Source organism: Asterias rubens, chromosome 4, assembly GCF_902459465.1.
Source record: "Asterias rubens chromosome 4, eAstRub1.3, whole genome shotgun sequence".
Taxonomy (NCBI): domain Eukaryota; kingdom Metazoa; phylum Echinodermata; class Asteroidea; order Forcipulatida; family Asteriidae; genus Asterias; species Asterias rubens.
Genome location: NC_047065.1, coordinates 4,674,198 through 4,691,455, shown reverse-complemented (window position 1 = coordinate 4,691,455; position 17,258 = coordinate 4,674,198). Strand labels below are relative to the sequence as shown.

At 41.6% G+C, this 17,258-nt stretch overlaps 1 protein-coding gene across 3 annotated transcripts in view; it reads right to left on the bottom strand.

Moving 5' to 3' along the window:
• Positions 1-17,258, bottom strand: part of LOC117289133 (maestro heat-like repeat-containing protein family member 1) — a 53,039-nt gene that overhangs the window by 10,067 nt on the left and 25,714 nt on the right. For all 3 annotated transcript variants that reach the window (XM_033770113.1, XM_033770114.1, XM_033770115.1), the window contains 11 exons: positions 15,110-15,259; positions 13,895-14,097; positions 12,176-12,416; positions 11,495-11,605; positions 10,649-10,784; positions 9,241-9,353; positions 6,944-7,096; positions 5,665-5,819; positions 3,781-3,946; positions 2,119-2,333; positions 835-972 (listed from right to left, as the gene is read on the bottom strand). In XM_033770113.1, coding sequence (XP_033626004.1) covers positions 835-972; positions 2,119-2,333; positions 3,781-3,946; positions 5,665-5,819; positions 6,944-7,096; positions 9,241-9,353; positions 10,649-10,784; positions 11,495-11,605; positions 12,176-12,416; positions 13,895-14,097; positions 15,110-15,259 — 1,781 coding nt within the window. The remainder of the gene's footprint in view (positions 1-834; positions 973-2,118; positions 2,334-3,780; positions 3,947-5,664; positions 5,820-6,943; positions 7,097-9,240; positions 9,354-10,648; positions 10,785-11,494; positions 11,606-12,175; positions 12,417-13,894; positions 14,098-15,109; positions 15,260-17,258) is intronic.

The window sequence follows — 17,258 nt, the reverse complement described above, 5'->3', positions numbered from 1 at the left end:
TCAAAGCATTAGGGCTAGCTAGGAGGTCTAGTGGTAAGACATCTGCTCTAGCAATGCAAAAGTTGTGGGTTCACATTCTACCCAAGTGCTTAGTACACATAGGGAGTGAGTTGATGCGGAGCAAAAACAGATTGCCGTGCAGAAGATGCGGTTCTTTTGGACACATTATGCATCACAGAGGTTTTGACAAAGATCCAGCAAGATCATGGTCGACCGACATAAAGAATTGGAGACCGGACAGGGGAATGGCAGCTAAAGCGACTTCTGCAGCAGATCAAGATCTTTGCCACGAACTTGTGATGATTACCGCAGCGCAATTTGCGCCACCGGACTGAAGAGAGAGAGTAATGGTAAAAACAAATTATAGACAGAGATATACTAAGGGAATAAAAGGGTAGCGACGAGTTCTTTAACGGCCGTTTAAAACAGGTAGGGTCGTTGCTGTGCGATTAAAGGCCCCCGCCGTCGCACAGCAACGACCCCAGGTAAAACTTATCCGGTTCCGACGTGCTTGAGCTCTGTACATGTATGTACGACGTCCGTGTGTAGCATTGTTATGACTAAGGCCCCCAGTTTCCGGATCATATTCGCTCGTGCGTGTTGTAGTCTTGGTGCAAGACGTTCTCATTTTCCTTTTACAAACAACGCAGCCAACTTACCGACAGCGCCCGCATCGCCCGTAACAAGAAACGTCTTGCACCAAGACTAACCGGTTATAAACAGAGTCCAGCTGGTCGTTATCAACCGTTTAAACGCCCCCACGTGACGTGCTCTCCACCAATAGGAATAGCGAAACTGTCTATTTATGAATTGATATTTAAAAGCATGTCTTACTGTGCTAAGATGGTGACCCCATCCTGATACTTCTCAGTGTCTTGCAGGGTTTCCCACACCCCTCCATCCTCCAGGAACTTTATCAGCTCTGCTCCTTGGCCTCTCTGGATCAACATTCTAAGGGCATCCACTGCAACTCTGTAAAACCCCACAAAAATGACAATCAAGTCTCACTGTGTTATTGTGCAGCAATAACATCATTAGATGAGGGTTTGTGGTAGCACCACGTGTAAATCTCTTTTTGAGTAGGGTATGTTTTGAAAAGAACCGAGGGTTCAAAACCAGCAGTGGTGGTTCACATCTCAAAAGATATGGTTACACCTCATTTAATCGACCCTTTTCATGAAATATGTATATTGCACAAAGCCTGTGCGCACTAACATTTTGGTTGGCATCCACTGCAAGGAGAGGGAGCCCAACTTCATGGCTCTGCTTAACGCCGAATTATGTGCTTACGATCACGATTCCCCACTTACGTGCAAGCGCCGAATTTCTGTGCTAGCCTTGTAAGCATAGAATGCCTAGTAACGTGGAGCACGCACGCGCAGAAGCCAAAATTTGGCGCTAACCCGTGAAATAGGCTTGCCGTTAGCACAGAATTCCCTGCTTCCGTAAGCGCCGATTCAGTGCTTACGGTAAGCAGAGCCATGAAATTGGGCCCTGGCTGTCAGTAGCGTGGTGTTCTGGGTTTCCCTTCATATCCAAGCGACCCGTGTCATTGATTGTATAAAACAATGCAAAGACACTGGTTTCCTCATAGAGGTTCTGCCACCCAAATATAAGAGTGAAGAGCCATTATTCCAACCTCGTTCCCAGGGGTGATCGATCTGACCGCGCCATTTTTTTCCCAGCATGCCTTGCTCGTTCATAGCCCCTGGAATTGGCCAATTTAAATGTGCTATATGCTAGCACATTTAAATGAGCCATAAATGAGCGTACATATTCATTATTCAATATTTTCTACGCGCGTACGCATGTATTTTGTCTTAAAGAATGTTTTTGTTTTTAAAAAAACATGTTCGTGTCATAAAAAAAACGCGGGCGTGATCAACATACAAATATCTTACAACTACGCGCGCATGCCTTTGACATCTGATGCGTACAATTTCCTGGGCCAATCAGCGTTGTTTCCCAGTACATCCCTACCAGGGGTTAGTGACGAGAGGTGTTGATACAGCGCACTGCCCATGGTAGCGACGCTGCCAATGCTCGTAAACGAGGAAGTAAGGCCATTTTGGAATTGCACCTATTTGTATCTGATTGCTAGAACTAAATTCTGCTCACACAGAGGGTTTGATGGATGCAAAAGCCTTGGTGACAGCTTTCTTCTCTTTACTGCTCGTTCCGTTCTTGCCGGTGGACTCAGGAGGAGGGGGTGGTTTGACTCCGATGCAAGAGCCGACGTAGATCAGCAAGGCAGCAAAGATGCGATGGAACTGCTCACGAAGGGTCGGCTCTGTTTCTTCCACCTGAAGGATCTCGATCAGGGCATGTACAATCTACAATGCACATAGGGAATAAAGAATGATGACTTTGTTTTTACCCCAATACAGTGTTTTAGCACTGTATACTTGGAGTACTTTCCCAAGATCTGTGAAAAAATATCACCAGGCATATTACTCGGGTGGGATTCGAACCCAGGACCCTTGCAATTCTAGAGCAGTGTCTTACCAACTAGACTACCGAGATTGCCCGGTAGCTAGAGGCAGTTTGAATCCTATATTTTAGCAGTGGCTACAGCACAATTTAATAAGGGAATCAATGTGTAGTGAAGAGGTTTTCAACTAGTGGTTTAATCCCAACGAGGCCTGGTTCTTGATAATTTTACCAAGACAAAGTCAAGGTAAATTATAAAGAACCAGGCCTCGGCAGGTTTAAACCACAAGTTGAAAACCGATTCAACATACTTTGATTCCCATTCATAAATACCTTTTTACGGTCAAAAACATCATCACTTTTTGGTCAAAAAGTAAAATAAATGCAAAAATTATAATTGTTAAATGATTTCTTTCAACACAACACCCCTCCAGCTATGAAATGGTAAAGCCCTGTGCGCCCTCGGGTAAACAACTCCTTATAAGGGAATGCTGTGCGTGATGTGCGTGATGTGGCACAACTGTTTCAGCCTTGCTCTCGACCAATAGGAATGAAGAAACTGTCTTATAAGAACAGGTGCAAGGTCACGTGTCACGCCCAACACTTTTTACCGGTCATAAACAAAGGTTTATACACAACCTCGTGAAGCGCTCTCCACCAATAGGAATAGCGAAACTGTCTCAGGTATTTATGAATAGATGTTTAAATTTGCATCGGGGATAAATAACAACAACATTTTTTTTACCCTTACAAGGATGTGTGTTAAGCAATGTATACTCAGTACTTTCCCCAAAATCAAAGTAATTTTTGCCGGAGTCCTGTATACAAAATTTACAGGCATATTACTGGGGTAGGATTCCAACCCACAGCCTTTGCCATTATAGAGCAGATGTCTCCTTTTTTCCACTTCATTCATTTATTCGGGGCGTCGTGGCGGAGCGGATAAGAGCACTGAATTCAAGCTCGGGTGATTCTGTTCAGCAGAGTGTGGGTTCGAATCCCGGTCGTGACACTTGTGTCCCGGAGCAAGACACTTTACTATAATTGCTTCTCTCCACCCAGGGGTAAATGGGTACAATGTACCTGTGACGGCAGAGTTTGTTCTTGTGATGGATTAGCTTTGATGCGCTACATACTTGGCCGCACAGGCTGTATACTCCCCAGGGAGCTGAGTTCATTTAATGAATGATTTAAAAGGCCCAGTGACCAGGGGTAATAATGGTGAAGCGCCATGAGCGACACTGCATGACGGACCTGAGCACTATTTAAGAAGCCACAATTATTATTATTATTTTTCTGGTTGTGAAGCCACGGAACCTGGCTGAAAAATCACAATCCAATCATACTTACAGTAAGAGGAGGCAATGTTGCAGTCTTGGAAAGAGTCTTCCTCGTTTTTTGATCGACCTTCTCATCGTAGTGGACATTACGGGTCAGCGTGTCCATAAAACTGTCGAATATATGCCTGAGAATAAGAGGGTCGCTGGCTAGCGACTTCCAACAGTCTTTGATGTGTCTGTAGAAAAAATATATTGCTGCTGTTAACTTTAATAAAGGAGCGTTACAGAATTGGTAAGAAAAGAATTTGTGAAGATCACAGATCTACATCAATATACACGGCCTAATAATAATGATAGAAGAAACATCCTTTGAAATGAAAAGTGGTGTTTGATGAGAAATAAATAGTCTAATTTCGCGTTTACTCAGGTTTTCACTATTTTCTCATGACCCAGATGGCCGATCGATCTCAAACTTCTACAGGTTTGTCAGTTTATGTGATGTACAAAACGCTTTCACTGCCAGCAAATGTTTTGTTAGCAAAACCAATTCTGTAATGTTCCTTTAAGGTTTGTGTGAAATTGAATGAACTGGGTATGGTGTAGGGGATCAAAATAGCTCTAGTGGTTTTCTTCCCTGACTTTCACCTCGTCACACAGGCTCAAATCCCATCTTACATTGGAGTCTTGCAGTTGGATTGTGTTTTCAGTCCTAATCTGATTGCTTGCATTTTTACAAATTTTAGGCCTTTATTAATAAACCAAGGGTTGGGCTTGGGCTCTTCCGGACCATTTAGGCCCTGTATCGAAAACAAGCATTTTAGAAGCGACTGATAGAGCCTGGGCTGGAGCCTGGGCTGGAGCCTGGGCTGGAGCCTGGGCTGGAGCCTGGGCTGGAGCCTGGGCTGGAGCCTGGGCTGGAGCCTGGGCTGGAGCCTGGGCTGGAGCCAAAGCTGGAGCCAAAGCTGGAGCCTGGGCTGGAGCCTGGGCTCAATTTCATAAAGCTGTTTACCATAAGCAAATTTTTGTGCTAACTGTAGCAGAAAATTGGCGCAAGCATAAACATATCTCACCATGATTTCTCAAGTACATGTAAGCAGAAAATCTCTTAAGCACGCATAATAATATACAGCACTTTATAGAGTGCACAGTATCTGACAAAGAAAATGCCATTCAAGGACGCCGGTTCCCAAAGTCAAGAGGTGTGTTTCGAGCTGCCCTTTGAAGATTGAGGGATTACTTTGTGTTCTGAGGGCAAGCGGCAGTGAGTTCCAAAGACAAGGTGCAATGCTGGAGAAAGCTCTGTCTACGTAGCTAGCGAGGCGGGATATGGGTGCGTGGAGTGTGAGAGCGGAGGACCGTAGACCAGGCCTGACATTACGAAGATGTAGCATGTCCCGGATGTAGATTGGGGTGAGTTGATGAAGAGCCTTAAACGTGAGAGGGATGTTTTTGTACCGAATTCTGATGAATGCACGTTCACCATTGATTTGCATAGCTACGTCACTCGTGTGCTTACCGTGGGTTAGCCAGCATTTACCCTTGCTTACGGTAAACAGCTTCATGAAATACAAATTCTGCTAAGGGACACTCTGTTAGCACAACACAGCTGTGGTTTTGAAAAGGGTCTAAATCATAGAGTTAAATATAAGAACTAGAGGGCGCACTGAAATATATACGCGACCCGGCATGCGCGCAGGCGGCCATTTTCTAAGTTGACAAAACAGGCATTGCTTAGCATGTGTTTGTGCGGCCATTTTGGAAGTTGAAAAAACAGCATCGCGTAGCGTTTAATAAACACAAACTCCAACGCGTGTTTAATATTCAACGCGCGTACAGAATGGGGCGTGCCTATTTCCTTGCGGTCCCATCGCGTTTGTGCAAGAAGCATCACCAGTGCACCCTCTCGTTATTATATATAACTCTATTGTCTAAATCGAGTATGGATAAACCTTACTCATCATACGGCAGCGGGTATTTCAATAGAGTATCCATCACGTTTGCCAGGTGGTTGGTCGCCAGTGTACGGACGGCACGCAGGGTACCAGTGCGAGTCTGCTGACATTTGATGTTGATCAATTTGAAATGGATGGCGGCAATCATCTCACCCACCTAATGGTAAAGGGAAATCAAAAGAAATTACAAAATGATGACGATTCACGACTCCTCAATAAGCAGTCTGGTCTGTCAGACTTTGCAGAACGCTTAATCATAAATTGCTTCTCTGCAACCAGGTGTATAAATTGTTACCAGTGAAGGCCGTATAAGAAACGGCGAACACTATACACCAAAGAACAAACTCTACCTGGCAAGTAGATAGACACATGGTGTTACCGCAAACCAAATATATATTGATACCTCACCATGCAATGCCTCAAATCATATACACTAGATACAAGTTTGAATGAGTGTGTATGGTAGTGATTGACTGTGTACTAGGGTTTGCTCATCTGGTGGTTGTCATAGCAACTGTCTCTATATTCTGAGGAATTCAAATTTAATCGTTAACTTGTGACTCAACAAGTCATTGTACCAGTCATTATTCAATTCTATTCATTCGAAAATGGCATGTCAGAAATTGATTGTCTTGACAACATGCATGCTTAAACCACGCAAACAAAATGATGTCTGTTTCAATCTAGTGATAATGTAGTGATTAAAGGTTTAAGGTGTCATTGGTTTTTGGAAACATTAATTAATTTTCTTCCTAAAGTTTTTAAGACATACCACACAACCAATGTACACAAGATTCATCAAATTAGCATTAAATTGTTGAATGTCTTGTCTGGATTTTTGTGACAGTTTACAAATGCTTTTTTGAGATATGATCGACACTACTAGTATAGACCTTTATCACGCCGTCACCATCCTGGTCATGTTCCCTGTTTCCAATAACAGTAATGAATGCTAACAATCATTGCGCATGGCACCAGACTATTATTTCATCCAGCCTCAGTTTGGTTACAATGAGTTGGAATGGAGTAACATCAAGATGACCACACCGTGATAAAGGTCTACAGGAGTACACTATTTGGTTTGATAATATTGGAGTCCTATATTGCGTATGTATCCACGGATATAAGGTGCTCAAGGTGCTTAAACAAAGAAAAACACTTTTTATGACAGGGTTTGAGGTTTATGAATATACACTGACACCTCACCATGCAATGCCTAAAAAACCCACATATTGCCAATCCAGCACTTTATTTTACAAACAACAAATGCGATAAACCTACATCCACAATGAGCTCAGTGCCCCGGTTCTTCAGCATGGCATTAAGGACGACACAAGAGCCGCTGGAGCAGTGGGATTGAATGTCAAGGAGGCCCTCTATCAACATATAGATGAAAGATTTGAGTTGCGCAGAAGGGATTTTCTTTGACAGACCCTGGAGGTTTAAAGAGAAAGGAAGGGGAATAGAATCAGTCGGTAATTTGAATAGGAATAAACAGTGCAGGTATCCTGTGTATTTTTTTATTTTTTTTTTATGCAAGTCGCCAGACACACATGGCCTGAAGGCCACTTCAATGTGTGGGGTAAAATTAAACATTTTTCAAGGGGCCTTTACTACCTACTCAGAGCCTGGCTGGTAGAGCAGAAAGCACTACCTCCCCAACTTTTACTTCGCAATCATGGTCAAATGTCTTGCTTAAAGACATTGGACACTTTCGGTACAGACAAAAAATTAACAGTTCACAAATTTACAAACAACTAACAGGGTTTACAGACGGTAACGGTAAAAGACATCTCTTGAAATATTGTTCCGTGAAATGCTTTACTTTTTGAGAAACATTAAAACAATATAAATTCTCGATATCGAGAATTACAGATTTATTTTAAACACAAGGGTGGGTTTTCCTGTTATTTTATCCCGACTCCGATGACCGATTGAGCCTAAATTTCCACAGGCTTGTTATTTTATAAAGAAGTTGTGAAACACGCAGTGTGGGCCTTGGACAATACTGTTCACCGAAAGTGTCCAATGGCTTTAAGAACACAAGTGTCACCACTGGGACATGAACCCACACTCTGCTGATCAAAAACCAGAGCTTGAATCCGGTGCTCTTAGGGGCTAGGCCTTGACACGCCGCGAATGTGGCCTACAAAAGCGGACAGACTGCCTTTATTGTTTGTCATTATGTTTCGGCTCAATTGGAGGTAAGCCTTGGCGTTTCCAAGATTCCAGTATATACCATGGTAGATTGTTTGAAAAAAATGGTTGTGATTCATGGTGAATATCACCATAATTTTCTCAAGAACAAATCTAAATGGAAAAATAATTACTCTTGAATCTCAAAAATCTTCCAAAAAATAATACCGTACAGAGGCAAAGAATTTTGTTGGAACACCAAAAGTGGTTCACATGTGAAGGAGCTATTTGAACAGGTCCTAAGTTGATACACAAAATACTTGCACAGTCTATTAATGGGAATAAAAAGCATTAAGGTTAACCTGGGGTAGAACTGTAACAAATACAGTGGAGATTATTTAGGGAGAAAGCTTTACATGGGGAGCAGCATTAAATGTGGCAAGACGAAAAGCCATGCATAGGCAATGATTATTTTTTATTTTTTATATAAAGTTAAGAACCACAAAGAAAACTGACCGGGTAAGCTTTAAATAATTTGGGGTTGAACATAGAAAAATAGGCAAGAGCGGGATTGAAATGAGCTCTATCAACTGAGCTATCTAGCCCTATAAAAGCCGTCTCCCTATTTTGTCAAAATCTTTGTTCGGCAGGGTGTAATACAGAAGCCATAGAACTGTTAGCTGTCGTGTAGCCAGGGATCAGTAAACCTGGGCCCAATTTCATAGAGCTGCTTAAAGAAACACGTTGTCTTGGATTTGTATGGCTTCTGACTGGCCTTGAAATTGGGCCCTGGTAATGTCTGGAATTCAAAAACTCCCAAGACACTTTGGGGATTCAAACACAGGCCAACAGAGATGAAAGGAAGAGCAAGATACAAACTAAACCGACCTGGCAACCACCATATGTTTAGGAAGAAACTATAAATAATTATATCACAGCTCTTGCTTGTTCTGTATTCTGGTTGGCTGAAACACGGTCACGTGAGGTGAACTAATATAGTCAAGTGATCGTACACGCTTGTGTTGCGGGAATAGAGCCCGCCAGGCACTATTCTTTTAAAACAGTGCCTGGTTACAGCGTCCTCTCTTAACGAGAACTGTGAACTTCAACTTCAAAACTTCCTTTCTTTTCTAGATTTCTTTTCGTGTTTCACATTTAAGTCTGAGGTGTGTTATAAAACACATATTGACTGGAATAATTTGGTAACTAGTGTACGCCTATTTCCCCTCGGGCCTGTTAGTGACCAGAAAGTTTAACTCGTCCCTCTTCCTGTCACTCAAAGTCCCTCGGGGGAATAGACGTACACTAGTTACTTCACATGTGTATAATAGTAATCTTTAGAGTGCAACAATGTATTAATCTCTTTTGTGGGAGTGTTGGCTCCGAAAAGAGTCGGTTTGGTCTTGACATTTTGGTCAACTTTTGTTTGACCTTTGACCCACCTTTGCAAGGTCATTAACGAGGCCGTATAGCATGTTAGGGTCAGTCTGTTGTGCCCTGGTCCGCAGGCTTGCAAGTGCTTCCACAACGGGGTCCCTAAAAGTTGAGTTCTTCCCTGCAAAGTACAAACAAATTACAAATTCAGCTCAAGTCATTAAAGGCACTGGACACTATTTGTAATTACTCACAATAATTGTTAGCATGAAAACTTACTTGGTAACAAGCAATGGAGAGCTGTTGACAGTACTGTATAACAAATTGTGAAAAACCGCTCCCTCGTAGTTTTAGAGACAGAAGTAATTTTCCACTTAGTATTTAATTTGATGTAAGACCTAAGAATTAGATTTTTAGGTCCCAAAATCAAGCATCTGAAAGCACACAACTTTGTGTGACAAGGGTGTTTATCGTCCGTTAATATCTCGCAACTTCGATGACCAGTTGAGTTCAAATGTTCACAGGTTTGTAATTTTGTGCCTATGTTGAGATACACCAAAAGTGTCCAGGGATCGATTTTACAAAGAGTTAGGACTCATCTTATCTCGAGTCAGGTCGAGTAACCCGCCTAGCTTAGGATTAATTTTAAGGTGTGCATGCTACTCGTCCTACATGTGTAAGTCTTAAGGTTAGTCTTAAGTTAGGAAGAGTTTTGTGAAATCGGGGGCAGTGTCTTTAAGGCCCAGTTTTCACGGCACAGAAATTGTTTCTCCCAAAAATGATATCGGTCTTAGTATAATTATATATGAGAAAATGGAATTACCTGTTGCAAAAAAACTACCAACCAAATGGACCGATGGTACATGTATAATTGCAAAAATTAATGGATGGTCTGACGTTTCGACCCTAGCAAAGTCATATACTCAAGCTGTTGGTTGTACACTCAAGCCACGCCCTACTTATAACCATTGCATGAATAATAATAACATCACAGCACTTGCTTTGCACGCTGTATCTGTGAAGCATTCAAAGGTGCAGCTCTGAAGGAAAGACAAAAACCCAAGTTCATGAAAAGGCCTGCTGGAAAAGATATGTTTTAAGTTGCCGCCGGAAGAGTGAGATGTGGTGTGTTTTTCTGATGTGATCGGGTAAGCTGTTCCAGAGCCATGGGGCAATTAAGAAAAAGGCCCTTTCATTTTTTTTGTTCAGAGGCCGTTGCCACCTACTCCTAGGGCTGAAACAGGGTAACCCCTTTTACAATCCATAAGGATGTAGGCTTGGGTATCATCAGTCTAAAGCCTGGCCGGTAGAGCAGAAAGCACTATGTACCTCCTCAATTTTACGTAGCAAGTGTCACGACCGAGATTCGAACCCACACTCTGCTGATCAAACACAAGAGCTTGAATCCGGTGCTCTTAACCGCTCGGCCACGACACGCCACTAAAACTTGTCATTAAGTCTAGTCAGCAACATTACCTTGATATAACAGATCTATCTTGAGGATGAGCTGAATGGACTCCAGAGCGCTCTCTCTAACAGCGAAGACAGGATCCGAGCAACGGGGAACCAGTCGACCGATCAATATGCCCATATTTGAAAATGATCCCATGCCCTGAAACGCAAAGCGAACCAGTTAATACCCATCAATGTGTCGTTGTCGAATCATCACCCACATAATAAATAATTAAAGTAGCTTCTTAAATAGAGAGTCCCCACATGACGTGAATTGGCGTGTATCACGCACACATTTCACAAAACCCGTTGCCTGATTGGTTTTTAAACAGCGTGGCTGCGTTAATAACCTGGTCGCTTGATGCGCCTGCAAGCCAAAATGCAATTTGCCCGTAAAGATGGTGTCTATTGCAACTTATCTATAGCGCTCATATGCACTCAGTGACCCTTAAGGCACTTCAACATCCAGTATTGATAATCACTCTTAAAATTAATGCTGATAAAAAAAATTACTTGGTAGAAAGAACTGCAGCTTAAGATTGTATGAAGCATTTTGAAAATCATGTCACTTTGGAGTCTTGAAGTTTCTGAAAAAATTATATTTAAGTTTTTTATGCCACCAAATTTGAATCTGAGAAGTGTTACCGACAGTAACGTATCTCAGATTGTGTAATTTATTTTCTTTCTGCGTGGTTCCTATTCACTCCAGATTTCCTGCAAAATCTCAAAAACATCACCACCTTTTGAAGTAACATTTCTGTAGTTTTATTGTGAACATCTACATTTTTAAAGATTTAAACAACTGAAAAGTCAAAAGAACAAAGGTATGCCTTCAAAGAACTGAAGAACTGAGCCAGAGAGCAATCTTACCGAGGAGACGTCTGTGAGATTTTCCTGATAGAACTTAAGCAGAGCCAGGGTGGCTGCAAGCGTCCTCTCCCTCTCTTGGTCCTGGGTCGACACAAACCATGGCTCCAGATGCTACAGAGGAACATGAAATAAATACGCTTCGGCCACTGGATGGTGGTTTGGCCTGTTTGACACACTCGGCCAAACCACCATCCAGTGGCCGAAGTAGGCAACAGCGCCATCAACCGACTGGTGGTGCCTCGTTCTGAGGATGACTAGTGAAACTAGTCGAAACGTAAACAAAATTACGTGTGTATTTGCCTGTGTTTCTTAGAAAATACATTTAATAAGTTGATATTTTACCAGCCTGATGAACTTCTTTCATGATATACAGTACGTCAAAAATCATTTCAAAGGAACATTAAAGAATTGGTTTTTGCTACATGAAAAATGTTGCTGACAGTGTAAGAACTTTATGTAAACTACCATATACAAAAACTGACAAACCTGTAGAAGTTTGAGATCAATTGGCTATATACCCGTAATATTGGTTTCTCAAACAAAAGATATACAAATCTTCCCTTCAAGTTCACAAAATTTGCCCATTTGAAGGTTGAAAAGATACATCTGTGAAGACAAAAAAATGACATCAGGAGAAAACCCTCCCAATCCACAGGTTCAATCCACAGGTTCACAACTCACTTTGAAGACTTTCAGAAATCCCTGCGAGGTCAGGTCCTTGCGAAGTAGCTCTTCCAGCAGGTCATGAAGACTCTTAAACGAAGCCTTGATGAGCGTCTCGTTCTCTCGCACCTGCTCTTCCTTGGCTTCCTCCTTGCCCTTGCCGGGTACCAGCAGCCCGGCCGGTAACTTGAACAGACAGTCGGTGCTGGTCTTGATCAGGTCAAAGGTGTCGGCATCGCTCAGCTGAGGCTCCAGTTTGCTGGGATTGGTCAAGTCAAGGGTTGATAAAGTTAATCCGAGTTGGCTGAAAGTTTGATTATGAAATTGACACAGGTGGTCAATTATCTCATAATAATAACCATATTTGTAAAGCGCCTTTACCAAAGGATACAAAGCGCTCGGGAAAATGCAACCAAAAACCTGAAGGAGAATATCCAATGCAGCGGAATCAAATACAAATTAGATGGTACGACTGAACTGATGTGTTTTTCAAGAGTCCCTTAATCAGATGAAGGGAATATGGATGGATAAATTGATTGCTAGCCAATGATCAATAACAAATCAAATTGATAACTTAAAGGTAGGATCATAGATTGTTTTTTGTCAATGTACATGTAGTGCTTGTTAAAGGCAAAATTATACATAAAGATACATTCATAAATACCCCAGACAGTTTCTCTACTCCTATTGGTGGAGAGCGCGTCACGTGGGGGTGTTTAAACGGTTGATAATGACCAGTGTTTATAACTGGCTGGCTTCCGCGTGTCATGCGCGCAAGATTATCACGCGGAACGCAATTCATAGCTGTTAGTAACAGCGCGTAATCTACTTCTAAGCGTGCGCGTAATCTATTTTTAAGCGCGCGCGCGTACACACAACCCACGCGCATCAGACACTTCACAAAGTTTTTGAAAACAAATATTTCAAACCTCGAATTTTCAACTGTCAAAGTGTCTGTAATTGTATTTTGTTAAAGTTTTTTAACAAAAGGGCATTTATGAATGGGAATAAAAGATTCGTGAATTGTTCTTAAACGTCCGTTTAAAACCTTGCAGGGTCGTTGCCGCAGGGTCGTTGCCTTCGGCTGGGGCCTTTATCACACGGCAATTCGACCCTGCCGGCTTTAAACGGCCGTGTGAGAACTCGTCGCTGCCCTTTTATTCCCTTAATAAAAGTATTGAGACCTGGAGCTCTTTCTAGCACTTTTCACACTACTCTATTCCCCAGTGGCAACCCCGGGGAACAATGGCCGGCCCTTTCACACTTGGATCTTGGATCCCGGGGCCTCCCCAAGGATGTATTCCATGAGGGTAAGAGGTATAACATTCACAGTGTGGAAAGAGCTACATCTTTCATCATGGCACGGTTGGCCTGTGCGTAAAGCGCTCGCCTCTCACCAAGGTGACCCCGGTTCGATTCCCGGTCGGGGCCATATATGTGAGTTGAGTTGTGCGTTGGTTCTCTGCTGTGCCACGAGGGTTTTCCAGACTATCCGGTTTTCCTCCCTCAGGAAAAAATCAAACACTTTCGATCTTGGCTGTGCTCCGTGGTCATAATGGGTTGATGTGGCTGGCAGCCAAAGGCGCCCTTGCATGCCTGCTTCTCGAACACCTTGTAGACGCGTCCTTCGCAATTCAGCTCTTAGCTGCGAGTAAGGATGATTAGCCCCCCAAATTATTATTATAATTATTATCAAGACACACATGGAAAGGTAAGGGTCCATATTTGGAAGGATACACCAACGTAGCGCAGGCTTTCATGGCAAGGCTCCTGGTATCATTAGACAGGTCCCTGGTGCTCTCAGCCTTCATGTACATCATCATGTGGTTAAGGAGCTCCGTCTTCTTACTGAAGGAGTAGAGACGCTTCAGGTGGTCAGTGTGCAAAGCCGTCCCGATAAGGTCCACCGCTCGGATCAAGTTCTGCTTCACGGAGGTGTCCTACAGAGGGAAGGAAAGACGATGATCAGCATGTACCCTTTTTGCCTCGGCATTAAAGGCACTGGACACTTTTGGTTATTGTCAAAGATCAGTCTTCTCTCTCGGTGTACTTAATCTCCACATATGCGTACAATAACAAACCTGTGAAAATTTGAACTCAATTGGTCGTCGCAGTTGCGAGATAACAATGGAAGAAAAAACACCCTTGTCACATGAAGTTGTGTGCTTTCAGATGCTTGATTTCGGAACCTCAAAATTTAATTCTGAGGTCTCGAAAATCAAATTTGTGGAAAATTACTTCTTCCTCGAAAACTACCTTAATTCAGAGGGAGCCGTTTCTCACAATGTTTTATACTATACATGTATCAACAGCTCTCCATTGCTTGTTACCAAGTAAGTTTTTATGCTAACAATTATTTTGAGTAATTACCAACAATTATTTTGAGTAATTACCAATAGTGTCCACTGTATTTAAAGGCAGTGGACACTATTGGTAATTGTCAAAGACTAGCCTTCACAGTTGGTGTATCTCAACATATGCATAAAATAACTAACCTGTGAAAATTTGAGCTCAAAAGTCAAGCCCGGAGTTTATTATAGCCCGGTTGGCTACTAAATAAAAAGCTTAAAGACAGTGGACACTATTGTCAAGGACTAGTTTTCACAGTTGGTGTATCTCAACAATTTGCGAAATAATAATGAAAGAAAAAACACCCTTGTCACACGTAGTTGTGTGCTTTCTAATGCTTGATTTCGAGACCTTAAATTCTAAACTTAGAGGTCTCAAAATCAAATTCGTGGAAAATTACTTCTTTCTCAAAAACTACACCACTTCAGAGGGAGCTGTTTCTCACAATGTTTTATACTATCAACCTCTCCCAATTACTCGTAATCAAGAAAGGTTTTATGCTGATAATTATTTTGAGTAATTACCAATAGTGTCCACTGCCTTTAAGAGCAAGGCATGTACACATGTAATGTAATTACCAAGCAATCTAACTAAACAACCTACCTTGACATTGCCAAAGTGTGGATTGATGTTTCTCAAGATGTTAGCCTCCACTCGAGACGCTATGATGTCACTGGGAGCGAACAGCGTGACGTACCCATAGGAAAGCATCACAGTGCTCTTGATTCTTTCCACATCAGCTTCAGATTTATCCTGGAGTGGAGACCACACCGCAAACAAAGACAAAGAAAGAGCTGTTATCATTTGTTACTCTTAAAAAAATATAGAAATTTGATTTCCACTGGCAAAATAGTTAGAAAACTACCAATTATAATGTACTATAAATATATCGAAGGTGTGGTACTGTAGAGTACAACGAAAAGGAAAAACTTGCAAGTAACTTGCAAGGGTCGCGGATTCGAATCCCACCCGAGTAACATGCCTGTGATATTTTTTCCCAGGACTCGGGAAAGTACGGAGTATACAGTGCTAACACACATCAGTGTATGGGTAAAAACCAAAATTAATATTCTTTATCCCCGATGCAAATTTAACATCTATTATATCGTAGCGGTACCCGCTGCCAAAACATTGGATTCAAACTGCCTCTAGCTGCCGGGCAACCTCGGTAGTCTAGTTGGTAAGACACTGCTCTAGAATTGATATTTTTTCACAGGACTCAGGAAAGTACTGAGTATACAGTGCTAACACACATCGGTGTATGGGTAAAAACCAAAATTAATATTCTTTATCCCCAATGCAAATTTAACATCTCTTAGAAAGGAAAAAGACAAGCATTAAAAACAAAACAAAAACCATATATATATACGGGCAAGTCACATGAACAACTAATGTTCTACAATAAAAACTACCACAACAAAAATAACAGATACAAAGGCAATTTATGAACAATTTTGTTGATTTTCTGAGGGCCCCAAAATTGTAAATCAGATAAAAGTACATGTAGCTACAAAAAATGAAAATTGTAAAATTTACATTACATTGATCTTTTTAGGTGGAGTGAAAGTGAGTTGTGGTCGCTACGTGCGTTTGGGAAACGCTGCTTGTGTCTGCTGTGGTCTCTGAAGGGGTTTAAGAATCAATATGGCCAGGGATATTGGAGTTGAAGGCCTTCGGGTTACAGTTTTTTGGTAAACTTTTTCAATTCCAGGCATATGTCCCTGGCTTTTGTTTTGATTAAGTTTGTATTTTGTATGTGTTTTAATGCCCAATAAATAACTAGACATAATTGCATTTGTGCACAAATGCAGAGCTGTTTCGTTAAGAAAATCTTCAATTTATTTCCACTTAATTTGAAATTCTCTTTGCATCAAAGTAGTTATGACCAATCCAGCCTATTTAAAAAAATAATTTGGATTATACCATGTTCGGATAGCATTTTATGACTTAAAGGTGCAAAAATTGAAAAAAATCATAAAAATTCATTTGATAACGTCATCATGACGTCATTTCACAATTCACAAGAACTTGTCAATATCCAACAACCTACCAAGTTTCAACATGATCGCATAGTTACTTAGAGAATTATATTAGTTCAAAAAGTGCACCTTTAAGGCCGCGTCACGTGACCCCCGATGACGTCATTGATCTGAAACTTCACACATATGATGGCTGCCTGACAGTTAACGTGTGTGTAAAATTTGAAGTGATTACAAAAAACTTCACCACACACATCTTCAAAAAGTCCATTTTGACGAGTTTTCAACCTGCCGCTAGAGGGCGCTGTTGCAATTTGTGACGTCATCAATATTTTTTTTGAACTGCCCACCCTTGCTAGACACTTACGTCCTTGGAAACCAACTTCATAACTTTTACCACTTTTGAGTTACAGGGCACTTCCGTTTTTTGCCCGTTTCAACCGGAAGTAGAGGTCATGTGAGGTCACGCACACGAAACAAAATGAAGACCTAATTTATCCCTACCACATCCCGCAAACAGAAACCTACGGTCTCGTTTGGCTGATTTGATATAGATTTTCAAACATTTAACATAAAACACCTTTAAGATGACGTCACGTGACCGCTGATGACGTCATCATGACATCCTTGCTTTAGGATCATTATTGCACCATAACCTTCAATCCCTGAAAGTTTCATTGCAATTGCTCTTTGGGAACTATGCAAAAAATTGCGAGTACTGAATCAGACAAATAAAAAAAAAAAAAAAAAAAAAAAAAAAAACAATAATAAAA